The sequence below is a fragment of the Caretta caretta genome, chromosome 10 (genome assembly GCF_965140235.1).
Source record: "Caretta caretta isolate rCarCar2 chromosome 10, rCarCar1.hap1, whole genome shotgun sequence".
Taxonomy (NCBI): Eukaryota; Metazoa; Chordata; order Testudines; family Cheloniidae; genus Caretta; species Caretta caretta.
Window position 1 is genome coordinate 82,174,551 of NC_134215.1, and position 14,745 is coordinate 82,189,295.

The following is a 14,745-nucleotide window of genomic DNA, read 5'->3' on the forward strand; positions in this document are numbered from 1 at the left end:
GCTTCCACAGGGCTATCGCCACTCGCTTCTCAACTGTGAGGGCTGCTCTCATCTTGGTATTCATGCGCTTCAGGGCAGGGGAAAGCAAGTCACAAAGTTCCATGAAAGTGCCCTTACGCATGCAAAAGTTTCGCAGCCACTGGGAAACGTCCCAGACCTGCAACACTATGCGGTCCCACCAGTCTGTGCTTGTTTCCCGAGCCCAGAATCGGCGTTCCACAGCATGAACCTGCCCCATTAGCACCATGATGCATGCATTGTCAGGGCCCATGCTTTCAGAGAAATCTGTGTCCATGTCCTGATCACTCACGGGACCGCGCTGACGTCGCCTCCTCGCCCGGTATCGCGTTGCCATGTTCTGGTGCTGCATATACTGCTGAATAATGCGTGTGGTGGTTAATGTGCTCCTAATTGCCAAAGTGAGCTGAGCGCGCTCCATGCTTGCAGTGGTATGGCGTCTGCACAGGTAACTCAGGAAAAAAGGCGCGAAATGATTGTCTGCCCTTGCTTTCCCGGGGGGGGGGCAGGGAGGGAACGGGGGGCTGACGATATGTACCCAGAACCACCCGCGACAATGTTTTAGCCCCATCAGGCATTGGGATCTCAACCCAGAATTCCAATGGGCAGCGGAGACTGTGGGAACTGTGGGATAGCTACCCACAGTGCAACGCTCCGGAAGTCGACGCTTGCCTCGGTACTGTGGAAGCGCTCCGCCGAGTTAATGCACTTAATGCACTTAGAGCATTTTCTGTGGGGACACACACACTCGAATATATAAAACCGATTTCTAAAAAACCGACTTCTATAAATTCGACTTAATTTCGTAGTGTAGACATACCCTTAGTCTCAGTCCAAAAAAAAAGGGCAAAAAGTTTCAGAAATGTTCCAGAATGAAACGTTTTGATTTTTTGTTTTGGCGAGATGTTCCAGTTTTGAATTTTCCTAAATTATGTTTTAAAACCCATCAGAATGAAACAAAATGAAATTATTTCAATTTTTTAATTTTGCCAGGAAATCAGAAATGTATTCATTTTGGTGTGATCCATAACACGTTTTCCCCTGTTTTTTTTTTCTTAGCTCAGCCACCAAACTGAAATACTGGTTATTCGCTCAGCTCTAGCCCAAACTTACAGGTCTCCCAAGGTCCACATAGGTATAAGAACAGCCATACTTGGACAGAGCAAAGGTCCATCTAGCCCAGTGTCCTGTCTTCCAACAGTGGCCAATGCCAGGTGCCCCAGAGGGAATGAGCAGAACAGATCCATTCCCTGTTGCTCATTCCCAGCTTCTGGCAAATAAAGGCTAGGGGACACCATCTCTGCCGTTCCTGGATAATAGCCATTGATGGCTTTATCTAGTTCTTTATCTAGTTCTTTTTTGAACCCTGTTATGGTCTTGGCCTTCACAACATCCTCTGGCAATGGGTTCCACAGGTTGACTGTGCGTTGTATGAAGAAATACTTCCTTTTGTTTGTTTTAAACCTGCTGCCTGTTAATTTCTTTTGGTGACCCCTAGTTCTTATGTTATGTGTTGTGAGAAAGAATAAATAACACTTCCTTGTTTACTTTCTCCACACCAGTCATGATTTTATAGACCATGATTTTATCATATGCCACCTTAGTCGTCCTTTTCTCAAGCTGAAAAGTCCCAGTTTTAGTAATCTCTCCTCATATGGAAGCTGTTCCATACCCCTAATCATTTGTGTTGCCCTTGTGTACCTTTTCCAATTCCAATATATCTGGGATGATCACATCTGCACGCAGTATTCAAGGGTCACCCATGCAGAGATCCAGTACCTCTACCCTGTTTTCCAGCCCCTGTGCCAGTGCTGTAGAGGCTTGCCGACTGGCCCATACTGCAGGGATTTCACTCGCTTGCAGGGGATCTGTGTTACACAACATCCTGCTTTCCTACTTGGAGAGCCCCTGCTAGTTTCCAGAGGGCTGGGGTCTCACAAAGTCCATGCTGGGTGTGGCCCTGAAGTACCTCATCCCATGAAGGGGCTTTCCTGGGATTAGGAGGAAGGGCATTGCCATGGAGACACCATTCTCCTTTCTGTGCCTCGAAGCTGTGTCTTCCAGCTCTGGGTACGCTCTGGGTACCCTCTGCTCTCAAAAGCAGTGGGACCGATCAAGCTCTGAGTAAGGCCTGCAGCGTCTGGCGCTGAGTTCCGAGTCTCTCTACCTACTCATTCCTTTAGGGCAGTCGTTCTTAAGGTGGGGTGCATGCACCCCCTGGGGGTGCGAGACATGCCAGATTTTTTTAGAAGGTAAATTATCGAAAACACAAATTAAGCACAGGCACGTTAAGTACAACTACTTTGTTTCATCAAACCTATGTATTTATTAAAATTACACATTTTTTAACGATTACTGTAATATACAAATAGGTTTAAAGAACTGACCTACTTCAACGATTTTTGATAAGGGGTGCGAGAACATATTTTGAGAACCAAAGGGGTGCAGGCTGAAGTAAAGGTTAAGAACCACTGCTTTAGGGTGACATTCCCTCATGCAAAAGGTCATCTCAAAGCATAGGTTTCACGTCAGCCCATTTTGATGGCCTACGTGTGACGTAAGCTGTGCATAGACCTCGCACAGGGGTGAATGTCACTGTCTTGCCTTCTACATCACACCTGCCTTCACTAAACCCAAGAATCCCAAACTGGCACCCTAACTGGGTATAGAAACAAAAAAGAGAGCAGCTGGTAGGGATGTGACACAGGCTAGAGCTGCCAATGACGGTTTGAATCCAGTTACCTGGCCCGGGGCCCTTTCCCTGTTTGTTACTCTTGCTATAGCAATCCACCTTGTTTTGTTCTCTTGCGCTCCCTAGCACCAAAGCACTTGGAGGGCCTTGGCAACAAGAGCTGGGCGAGGAGACAGGAAGGTGTAAATAAGGATGAGTTTGGCCTGAGGCCATAGATGAAGACTACGCAGGAGTCTGTCTCGAAGGAGGTGAAGATTTAACAAGCATTCCGAGCCAAAATCATCACCACCGAGCCCAACGCACCATGCTGGGCTGGAAGTTGCGCAGGCAACTCAGTATTAACCAAGTGCCTAAAGTAAGTAAGGTTTGGTTAAATGTATCTCCGATTTGGCTGCTAATCTGTGGGCTCAGTAGCCTAATAAAACCTCAGTGACCGCTTTTCTTTTTAATGATAACTTTCTTCTAATGCTCTACACATGAATCTCTTGATTAAAGCATGTTGCCAAACCCTATGTCCAAATCAGTGGCCCTCGACCTGGCTGGGGAAAGAGCTTATTTCTGTGGAAAATTTTTGAAATGGTGAATTTGTTTTGTGTAAAGTTTTTGTTTTTGAAGAGTTTGAAAGAGAGGCATTGAAAAAACAGCCCAGAGAATTTTTTTCAGCATATTTTTAATTTTTTTAATTGAAAACATTATAAAATGGTTATAAAACTTACATTCACCAAAAACCAGGTTTTTGATCAAATATTTTGATGATCATTTTCAATAATAATTTTAATTCACTTAAATACCTGTAAGCGTGTTCACTCTCACACTAAAAACAAGATTTTTTTTGTGAAAAAGGAAAAACGTTGAGTTTTGTTGCATAAAATTTCGTTTTCACAAGAAGGCCATTTATTGGATTAAAATATTTTTAGTTCAAATAAAAGTATTTTATTTGGTTTGAGAGCCAGCGCCAGCCAGAGCCGTAACAGCCCTACTGCTATTTACAATGTGCTGGCACAAGTCCTGCCAGCACAACTCTGTGGACCCAGGCTGGGAGGCTCCCTCCCAGACGCAGTGTAGACATCCCTTCGTCCAGATGTGGGCACCTAACTAAGTGGGCTCGTTTTCAGAATTGCTGAGGACCCAGCACCTGCTATTTTCTTCAACAACTCTGAAAATCAGGCCCCAAGTGTCTCAAATGTGGCTCCCAAATGGAGGCACTGCAAATCAGTGGCCGTTTTTGGAATGACCTAATTTTGCAGAAATGGGCTGGGCTGGAGCTGAGCAGTAGCCTAGCTTCCACATGCCACTGAGGGAACAGAGGCTGGGAGCAGTCAGCAGCTGGGGGACCAGCCATTGCCAACAATTCTGAGGCAGGCTTGCAGGTAGAGCGTCAGCTCCTATATGTAGATGTCCTGTGACTTGAGCTCAAGGTCCTAATCAAGAATTTCCCCAGGATCCTCAGTCTTCTGCCAGAAGCTGGGACTGGGAGACAGGGGATGGATCACTTGATGATTGCCTGTTCTGTTAATTCCCTCTGGGGCACCTGGCATTGGCCACTGTCGGAAGACAGGACATTGGGCTAAATGGACCTTTGGTCTGACCCAGTATGGCTGCTCTTATGTTCTTATGACCCTGTTTAGCAGCTATTACCTCGATTGTTCCTCGCCCCATGAGCCCATCTCCTAGATGAGATCATGAACCCATTTTTCTGCACCATTAACATGTGTTCTCCTTCCTTTGTAGCATGCTTTCTGAATTAAATACAGTTACCAATATTTTGCACTGCAGCTTGATAAAGTTCTCCTTTTGCAGGGAGATGTTTAGTGGGAGTTTTGCTGCAGGACTGGGCATTTCATGCTCATGCTCCAATTCCTGTGACACAGTGTGAAATATACAGACTGTACAGTCCATCTAAACGACGCACTTCTAATCATCCCCTGGCAGGTGTTTCGAGAGCAGGGCATCCTGTTTGGGTATCGCCATCCAAGAAGCTCTGCAGCAGACTGTCTCCTCAGTGTCTTCCAGATGACAAATGAAACACTGAATATATGGACACATTTCTTGCCTGCCTGGTACTTGAGCTGGTTTTTATTAACTGCTGTATTTTCAAATGTTTAAAATCACCCTAAGTAGATGGCTCTTTGTGATTGGGGGTGGGTGGGGGGGGGGTGATTTTGGGACCTGGGTGGGAAATGTACTGTATTCTAATGGAGGGACAAGGAAAATATAACTGAGAACTTAAATAATCAATGCATTCATTGTAATTCTGACAAAAATACAAGAATCAGTGAGGGTGAAATCCTCAGGAGTGGGAGTGTTGCCACTGATTTCAATGGGGCGGGATTTCACTAGTAACGCACAAGGTACTAACTCAGTACTCTGTATTTCAGGTACTTCCTATGGAAGTTGTTTGTCTTGGCCTATTCGCTGGATATCTGGAATGACATGTATGCCTGGCCCTTTCTTGCCTACATGCTCACGTGCTGTATTTATCCGTTCACATCCAGCTGTGCCCACACGTTCAGTGCGATGTCCACCCAGGCGAGACATATTTGTTATTTCTTTGATTATGGTGCCCTTAGTATGTACAGCTTAGGTAAGAGTCTCCAAACATTGTCTTGTTAAATATGTAACCGAATAATTGGCAACATCTTCAGAAGCATCTAAGTGACTTAGGGCCCAGATCCTCAAAGGTATTTAGGCCCCTAGCTCCCATTGATATCAGTAAGAATTATGTACCTAAATACCTTTAAAGATCTGGGCCTAAGCCCCATTTTCAAAAGTGACTTTGGCATTTAGGAGCCTAAATCTAATTAAAAGTCAATGGAACATGGGCTCCTAATTCACTTTTGAAAATAGGACTTAGGCTTTTAAGTCATTTAGGCACTTTTGAAAAAGTTGCCCAATGTCTAATTTTTTTTCTCATTCGTCTTTAATGCCTTAAGTATTTTGGGATTGCTGTAGGTGTTTTTCAGTTAATAATAATTCATGCTTTGCACTTAAATTTCACCTTCCATTCAAGGATCTCTAATCAATGAACATTAATGAAGTAAGGCTCACAACACCTTCATGAGATATGGAAGTATGGTCATACCTATGTTACAGAAACTAAAGAACAGAGAGTTTAAATGCCTTGTCTGAAGTAACCCAGGAAGTCCTGAGGCTGCTGATATTTATGCCAGGAACCAAGAGATTGACATATGAAAAGTGGCTTAAAGCTACCTTTGGTCCCCCCAGTCAAGTCCTGCATCAACCCCAAAATTGGGGTCCTTTCCCTTTATGCAACCACAGCAAGATTAGGGATGAAATGCTCCTTGGGCTGGAACTGAGTGGGCTCTGATGGTTCATGCTCTGCTGCTTGAATCCTGACTCCCAGGGCTGGGTTCTCTGGGGTGACTATGGGAGACACAATGGGACAGTCGTTCTTTTGGAAAGACATGACATTTGCCCTGGCTGGTGCATGCTGCTGCCAGCCAGCTAGAGGACTTATCCCGCTGCCTGCCTGGCGGATGACATCTCTCTGGAGCTGTTGGGTCCAGCTCACTAGTGCTTCCTTCACATGCCACCATGAAATCCTGCTCCACCGATTAGCAAGGGGAGATTGAAGGACCTCTTGTCCTTAACTATTGCAACGTGACTGTGTTGAAGACACACCCAGGGCTTGAGACAGACAGAGAGACACACGCACACTTAATCCAACTCTGATACCTGCCGAAGTCAAAGAGATGGCTTGCTAGATACTTGTATTACCGTCCACAGAATGTTGAAGTATTGTCCTGCATGTTAACATTTGGTAAAGTCACTCTGTCTGGGAGCACTGAAGTAAAACTGTGACTTTTTTCTATCATGAACCTGTGCTGTGTGTTAATGGTTAATCTCGGAGGAAGAGGGGACCAAAGCGGTGGCTTGACACTGTTATGGCTCTATAGAAAGAATGCTGAGTACATGCAAGCTGTGTGAGAATAGCTCTGTTTTGGTTTTTTTTTTTTTTTTACAGATACCATCAAGGGAGATGCAGGCCATCTAACCATTTGTGAATTAATCCCATGCTTTTGTTTACAGTGGGTTTCACTGGCTGTTTTGGTTTGGAGTGGCCCGTGGCTTGTAAAACGTGTGTCACCAATGTTTTTAGATTTTGCTATTTTGCTAATGCCAGGAGTAAAAGAATGAAATCGCAGGATCCAAATAGCTCCACACCCCCATAGCTGCCCCCCCCGCCCAAAAATGAAGTAAGGTAAATTAGCCCTAACCTGCTGGTTCAGATGTTCTGCATTTGTGCAGTGCCAACATAGCATGCTTTATCTATTATCATAGGACATGTCCAGCCTCCTTTGAAGTTGCTGGTAATTCTTATCAATCCACAGTCATACAAGGGGATGCTGAAAGTACCCTGCTCTGAGTCAGAGTTTCCCCTCTGTGATGTGTCTAACTGCATCTACATAAGGATCCAGAGGGACCTGGCTGTCTTGCTTATAAATCAGAGAGATCCTGACATGAAGTTACTGCCTTTGGGTTTATTTATTATATTTGTAAAGGAATGCGCCCTGTGGGATGCATCATCTCTGTTACAAGGAAGTCCTGGTGACAGCAACTGGAACAATAAAGTTATCTTCAGCACTTAATGAAATAATTCAAGCATAAATATGAATGACACTAAAGAAAGCATATAACTGGCAACCACATAAGCACAACGGAGACATAAGAACATCTCCACTGCAATTTTAAAAAAAATCCATTGAATGGTCTGATCTTGCAGTACTGCCTTAGCCCTACCAGTCACTGGGGGGAGGAATGCCTGAGTTAGGACTGGCTGCAGGGTTGGGCTCTTTGTTTTTTGTAAAATACCTGAAAGGAGCAGCTGAAGCAAACTAGAATTCTATCACTTTACAACAGGAAAAAACAACAGGTTCTGGGCCAGATTCTTCCCTCGCTTACGCTGGAGTCAATCAAGAGGGACTCCACTGAAGTCAATGGCATTGCACAGGCATAAAACCCAATGTGAGTGAGAACAGAATCATCCCAGAGCCACATAATTTGCCTTAATTTTTTCTAACAGAAAAAGATGTATAAACATAGCTAGAATAGAATGTTCTCTGTCTGGGCTGCCAATAAATCAGGGAATGCTATTGTCCTAAGTCAATTTGTTTCTCTTCTGTGTGATACAGACCAGTTTCAAAGCTCTAATTAATGAAGTGTTTAACCTAGTATCTGAAATGATGAAACTTTTTTCCTTATTTTGTCTTTCACGTGTTAAATTAAGGTCCCTAGTCCACTAGCAGACACCTCTGATCAAGGCAATGGCAGACTATCCACTATCAGAGAGACAAAGATAGATGAGATAATGTCTTTTACTGGACCAACTTCTGTTGGTGAAAGAGACAGGCGCATCTCTCAGCAACTGAAGTTGGTCCAATAAAATATCACCTCAACCACTTTGTCTCTAGACCAGCACAGCTGCGACAACACTACGTATCCAGTATCAGTCAGCTTCAAACAACAGTGGACTTTTTCTGATAGTCTTGCCCCTGAATCTGGAGGCTTATTTAAAAATCAATGGTTTCATTTTCCAAGGTGCTGAAATCCTGTCCTTCCTTGCAGCTTTCTTTAATTGCAGAGGGATCTACAAGTGCTCATCACCTCTGAAATATATTTAGGATCTGCCTACAAGAAACACAGGATAACACAGATTTGCTTGTTTGAAACCTGCAAGATCAGCAAATTACCCGGGAGGTTACTGAAGGGCACTAATAACATTCAAAACTAACCTGGGCACTGATTTTATTTTCAGGTTCTGCGATTGCTTATTCAACCTATGTTTTCCCAGAAGAATGGATCAATAGCACTTTCCATCACTATTATGTACCCACTGCTGTGCTTAATACTGTCATTAGCACTGGTCTTTCCTGCTACTCCAGGTACAGTTACCTCCTGATTATCCCACTGTGACTGCTAAAGCAGGTTTATTTACAAATGTAGCTTTGGAATATGTTACGCTGTGTGAACTGGGGAAAGGGAAGGGGAAAGGATGTTTAATTTTAGAACCATGTCATATACTGAAGCTAGAGCAGCTTCACAAGAAAGCATGTGAAATAACTTATCGGGGAAGCTTTATTTTTAGAGTTGCTGAAAGCTAACTTGATATCTTACTATGTTTAATATGTCTGCCTAAAGTAACTTTTTTTTTCTTTAACTACAATGTGCCTGATATATGGGGTAAAGAAATTTGGGCCCCTGTGCTGCAAACACTTAAGCATGAGTTTAATTTTAAGCACAGAGATAGTCCCGTTGAAGTCTGCACCTGGGCATAAAGTTAGGAACATGCATAAGGGTTTGCAGGATTGGGGCCTCACATCCAATTGCCTCCTTTGTAAAGGGTAATAAACATGACGTGTACTGTATGAGAAATTTTACCATGAGAAAATCATTAAAATCTAACCTCCCTGACAATCTGACTGACTTATAAACTGAAAGTATCCTGGCATGGAATTGGGATTTGAGCAACATTTCTAAAAATTTCCATAGTACTCAGCTAGCTTCTGGTTATGAATTACCTACCAAATCTCAAAAAGAATCTTTTTAATCTTCATAATGGAAATCCTCTTTAAAGTCTTCTTTGTAGAAGGTTAATATCTACGATTAGGATGACACAGTTTGCCTCTGCAACTGATGATTGATTTTTTGGTTTTGCAGCTGCATGAATAGTTCAGCGTAATTAGTCAATTGTCCTTTCATTGGAGTGTAGTGATCCCAATTTTTCCTATTGGCATGTGTGTCCATTACAGGAGACCCACAAAGCACCCACAATAGCTTCTGCTGATTGAGGGGTGCTTCCCTATCAGCTTTAGTGGCTCTAAGTACACTTCTAACCTGGGGTCTTTGCTGGCATGTAAATATGTTTGAAATGCTGTTGCCACAGAACAGGGAGAGCTGAATTCCTGAAGGTAAAGCACCAAAACAAAATGGAACAGTAGAAGAGGTGATTCTGCTGTAGCAGAGAAAAGAAGCAACTCCAGGGGGGAACAAATTGATAGCGTAGCAGTACCTGGGTCTACCAAAAATCATGCTGCAAAGCTTGGGTGTCCCAGATGTGTCCTGATCCAGCCACTTACTCACAGAAGTAGCTCTACTGAGTTCAGTAGGGTACTTGCAGAGGACTACTCACTAAAGTCAGGGTTGCAGGTTTGCCTCCATCATTTTAATTTTAGTACCAAGTATTATGTGAACTGCAGAATTAGGAACTGATATTTTAGACCACTCCACTTGTCTTGCCTTCTCCCCCCCCACTCCTTTTTCCTTTTTTTCTGTTTTTCTTCTTCTTTTGTTTTCCCTCCTCCTTTGTGTTGGTTGACTTTTGATTTCTGTTGTCTGGTTAGACAAATGAAGACAGGTGACAATGGGTTAACTCTAGCTTTTACAATTTCAGATATTACCATACTAACACAGTTATGAAATGTCAATGAATTTGACCAGTCCAAGTGTAGCTTTTTAACCTATTTTAAATTCTTTCTAATTTGCAAATTGAAATGCCAGTATCACCCAATTGCAGAATTGTAGAGACGGTCATGTACAAATTTGTACAGCACTAACTAGATCGGATAAGACAGTGTAACATTGTCTCAGCAATGCTGAAGTGTCAATTGTATCTGTGGTGCCACCATCAAATGTCACCTTTTTAACAAATTAAAAAGAAGTTCCCAAATAAGCAGACATTGTGGCTGTTGGGCCTGATTCTGCTCTAACTTTACACCAGGATGATTACATTGACTCAAATAATATTATTCCTGATTTATACCACTCTGAGTGGAGAATCGGGCCCACTGATTTCTAATGGCCATCTCTGATGGGATAATAGTTCTTGCCCTAGTTATCATTCTTGAATTCTAGAGACATCTTCCTCTTCCTACCAAACCATCCCGTTGCTTCACAATCAGCAGTGCAATGTTGTCCCCTGTGAGTAGGTAACTTCTCTATTATTCATAATAAACATATAATAAAATCAGAATCTCTCTGTGCAGTTGATGTTGAACTCTTATAGGAAGCTTTTATATATTTCCCGAACTTCATTCACGCAAAATAGAGCTTCCCTGTCAAATGAACTGCAGTAGCATGGAGCTTCAGCTTATACTGTGCCAGCAATGAATTTGTTAGCTACCAGACTCTCCATCTCTTCTTTTTTTTTTTTGTCTGTCTCTCTCCTTTCTTTTTCTCTTTCAGGCTCAGGCCCACAGCTGCAGAGAAAGAGCAATGCCACCCTGTGGCATGGAATCACTTTCCCCAAGGGGCTTGATGTTCAGTGAAATACACTAGGAGTGCACAGTTCTGTAAAATCCATAGTTTTGTGAATGTCTCTTCACCAAAGTCCTCTTCCTTGTTTATGTAAGTGGCTAACTCATGATTGCATCCCCAAAGGGTGCATGAGCCACGCGAGGGGCAGAGAGCCTGCTCCAACAGGAAAACATTGGAGAGAAAATGGGAGAGAATTTAAGGGCCTGACTGAGTCCCTGGGAGTTTTAAGACATTTAGCACCATGCAGGAAATTTAGTGCTCAGTGACCACAGTAAATCTCATTTGCTTGCATACAACACAGAATCCTTCCATAATCTTAATTGCTATAGCGAAAGGATCCGATTCTGCTGAGTTACGCCAGTGCAACTCTTCCTCAAAATCAATGTGAGTTATAACAGAGCAAAATTTGGTCCAAACTGCAGAATGGACAGTGTTGGAAGCAGTGCAGTCTAACATGTTTAGAAGTGCAGCCACCCATGAATCTCTCTCTTGTCTTTTAAAAAAAACCACTCTTAGTAGTAGGCCAATGCAATCTTGGGCCGTCCACATCTATCATAGCTTTTATGACCTTTCACAGAAAAAACACTGACATTCTCTACCTTGGGGGAGTGTCCTGGAACCCCCATATTCCTCATTTATATAAAGCAGGCCTTGTAAGGTATCAGGGGAAAGGCTATGACCCCCTGAAAGTCATTTCTCTGTCCACATGTGTATCATTAATGCATGTGAAGTTCTGAGAATTGTGTAGTATGGTGGTCACTAAAACATGCTGTAAGTTGGGGAATCAACCAGGTTTTAGCTCCCCAGAGGCAACAGCAAGGAAAGTGACCAATGCCCAGGTGGCGCCATCAATAACCGTCGTCCAGCAAGGGAGCTAGGATGCAATGATTCACCTGCATGAGGCCACACCAGGGGAATTGCTCAGCCTTGCCTAGAGACTCAGCAAGGCCCACCCAGACATGCCAGGACTTGTGTTTTCCAAGCACATGGACTGAGGGTATAAAATCGACAGAGTGGCCATATGCTTGGCTTTTCTCCTTCCCCCACCTACGCTGCAAGCAACTAACACACTGAGAAGACGACAAGACTCCAACAGAGGAGATTGGCACAGATTTCAAGGGGGAAATCTGTATACTAAGGACTGCAATATCCAGTGGGGTGAGAAAAACTGCTTAATCTAGTTGTTGCCCAGTCTAATAGGATTGAGAGTTTAGGCTGCATAGTCATATTTTATTTCTTTTGGTAACTAATTCTGACTTTTTGCCTATCATTTAAAATCTATCTGTGATAATCAATACATTTGTTTTACTGTTTATCTTTACCAGTGAGTTTGTATGATGTGTGTGGCAAATCTGCTCAGGTGTATGTCCACTTTCCATTGATGAAGTGGTGAACCAATTAATAAATCTGTTTTGCTCGTCTTGAGAAGTGCAAGACGGTGTATTCCTGGGGTACAGTGCTGGGAGCTGGGGGGATCTGGTTCTGGTGCCTTTCTCTGTGTGATTCGTGAGTGGCTATTGGAGCATTCATGCAATCTAGCTGGGCGTGGGGCTCCACATACAGTTGTTCTGAGTGATCACAGCGCCTGGAGGGGTTTGCTGCTGGTCACTATCAAGGCATTGTGAGAGACAGCCCAGGATGGAGAGAGTTAACGGAGCACAGTGATCCCACAATCTCAAGCTGTACCCTGTGGGATCCTGTCACAACCACATCTACCAATAAGCAGGTATATTTCTACACCTCCAAAAGTAGTGGGCACTAACTATCATAGGCATGTAGATTATTTTAGTGAATAAAAGATGTCATTGCAACAATATGGTATAATGATTTCAGGTTGATTAATACTGAGGCCATTTGCACTTCATCATCATCTTGGCAAATCCCAAAGGGATGTGGCCTTCTTGTAAGGCAATCACCATCCGGACAGATCTTTGGCAAGGTGCTTAAGGTTGTCTGGTTGTATATTGAGGTTTCTGTCCATCACTGGCAACCTTGTCATGCCACCGAAGCGTTTAGCACCCACCTGGTCACCGGAGGGGTAGCAGCATTCATTGGCATGCATGCATTGGAACTCATTGGTCTTCCATTTTTATAATATATCCATACCAACAAAGCTGCTGGAACCGTTCCAGTCCTGATGGAGATGATTGTTGGATTTGGCTTTGAATATCTTCATTTCTGATCTTGCCTTGGCACTTTATATGGAGCAGCTGACTGAGACAATGAAAATTAGAACCATCAGTCCAGTGATCTTCAGCCCTCCAATGCGCCCACGTTTCATTTCCACGCAACAAGGTTGGCGTAACTGTCATTCTATAGACCTGCAGGTTCGTAGAAAGCTTGATGTCATGAGGTACCCACAGAGGCCGCTGAAGGGCCTGAACCATGGATGCTGCTATACAAGCATCCACATTTTTCAAGCATCGTTCAGCATTGTCTTTGACGCTACTCAAGTATTTGACAGCTGGCAGCTGCTCCATGTCCCATTCGGACAGGTTAATATTGAGCTGGTTGTAAACAGCAAAGTAGCTTGCATAGGTCTGGTTATTAATCCCAACAAAACAAAGTCTGTAGCCATTACCTTCAAACAACCTGCAGCTCCAGATTACAGCCAGCTCAATATTAACCTGTCCAGATGGGACATCAAGCAGTTGGCAACTATTTTCACTTGCTCTACAATAACTAAAAATGGAGAAAGATTCTTGGGTCCTGGTAGGATTCCTCAGGGTACTTGGAGCCTTTAACAACAAGCAGGCCTATACATAAATGTAAGAAGTATGGGGAAGAAACAGGAGGGACTGCAAATATTAGTACACAAGCTAAATTATGACTTAATTGGCATCACAGAGACTTGGTGGGATAAATCTCATGACTGGAATATTGTGTAGGAAGGACCAGCATGGAAAAAGGCAGGAGATGTTGCATTATATATCAAGAATATATACACTTGTTTTGAGGTCTAGAAGGAGGTGAGAAGCATACCAGTTGAAAATCCCTGGGGAAAGATAAAAGGGGGAAAAAATAGGGGTGATATCATGGTAGGGGGCTACTATAGATCATGAGATCAGGAAGAAGAAGTGGATGAGACACTTCTAGAACAAATAACAGAAATATCCAAAAAACAAGACCTGGTAGTAATGGGGCATTTTAACTATCCAGACAACTGTTAGAAAAATAATGCAGCAAAGTACAAAATGTCCAATAAGATCTTGGAATGTATTTTGGACAACTTTTTATTTCAGAAAGGGGAGGAAATAACCAGGGCAAGAGCTATTTTAGACTGGATTCTGGCCAACCAGGAGGAATTCGTAGCAAATCTGAAGGTGGAAGGCAATTTGGGTGAAAGTGACCATGAAAGGATAGATTTCATGATTCTAAGGAAAGGAAAGCGAGAGCAGCAGAATAAGGTTTACTTGGTCCTGCCTCAGCACAGGGGATTAGACTAGATGACCTCTCAAGATCCCTTCCAGACCTACATTTCTATGATTCTATGTATCCATCCATCTTAACCACTTCATACTGTTCCTCATGAAGATCAATAGGAATATGAATCAGTGTATCAGCATGAAGATGGAACTTCTTGATGAAGGCAGGAACTTTATCATGGTCATCAGAAAAAAGTTAATGGGTTTCTATAAACCTACCGTACCAGCTCTTACCAGCTTCTCAGGAATTTCTTTCAATACTGGATAGTTGGTTGGTGAGTCAGTAATAAAGCATTTTTTCCTTTTATGTACTTTACGAATACTGACTTGTCAAAT

The 14,745-nt window shown here is 43.1% G+C and overlaps 1 protein-coding gene across 2 annotated transcripts in view; it reads left to right on the forward strand.

Moving 5' to 3' along the window:
- PAQR5 (progestin and adipoQ receptor family member 5) overlaps positions 1-14,745 on the forward strand; it is a 36,652-nt gene that overhangs the window by 13,628 nt on the left and 8,279 nt on the right. For both annotated transcript variants that reach the window (XM_075133261.1, XM_075133262.1), the window contains exons 2-5: positions 2,837-3,065; positions 4,643-4,770; positions 5,089-5,294; positions 8,487-8,613. In XM_075133261.1, coding sequence (XP_074989362.1) covers positions 3,015-3,065; positions 4,643-4,770; positions 5,089-5,294; positions 8,487-8,613 — 512 coding nt within the window. In that variant the 5' untranslated portion in view covers positions 2,837-3,014. The remainder of the gene's footprint in view (positions 1-2,836; positions 3,066-4,642; positions 4,771-5,088; positions 5,295-8,486; positions 8,614-14,745) is intronic.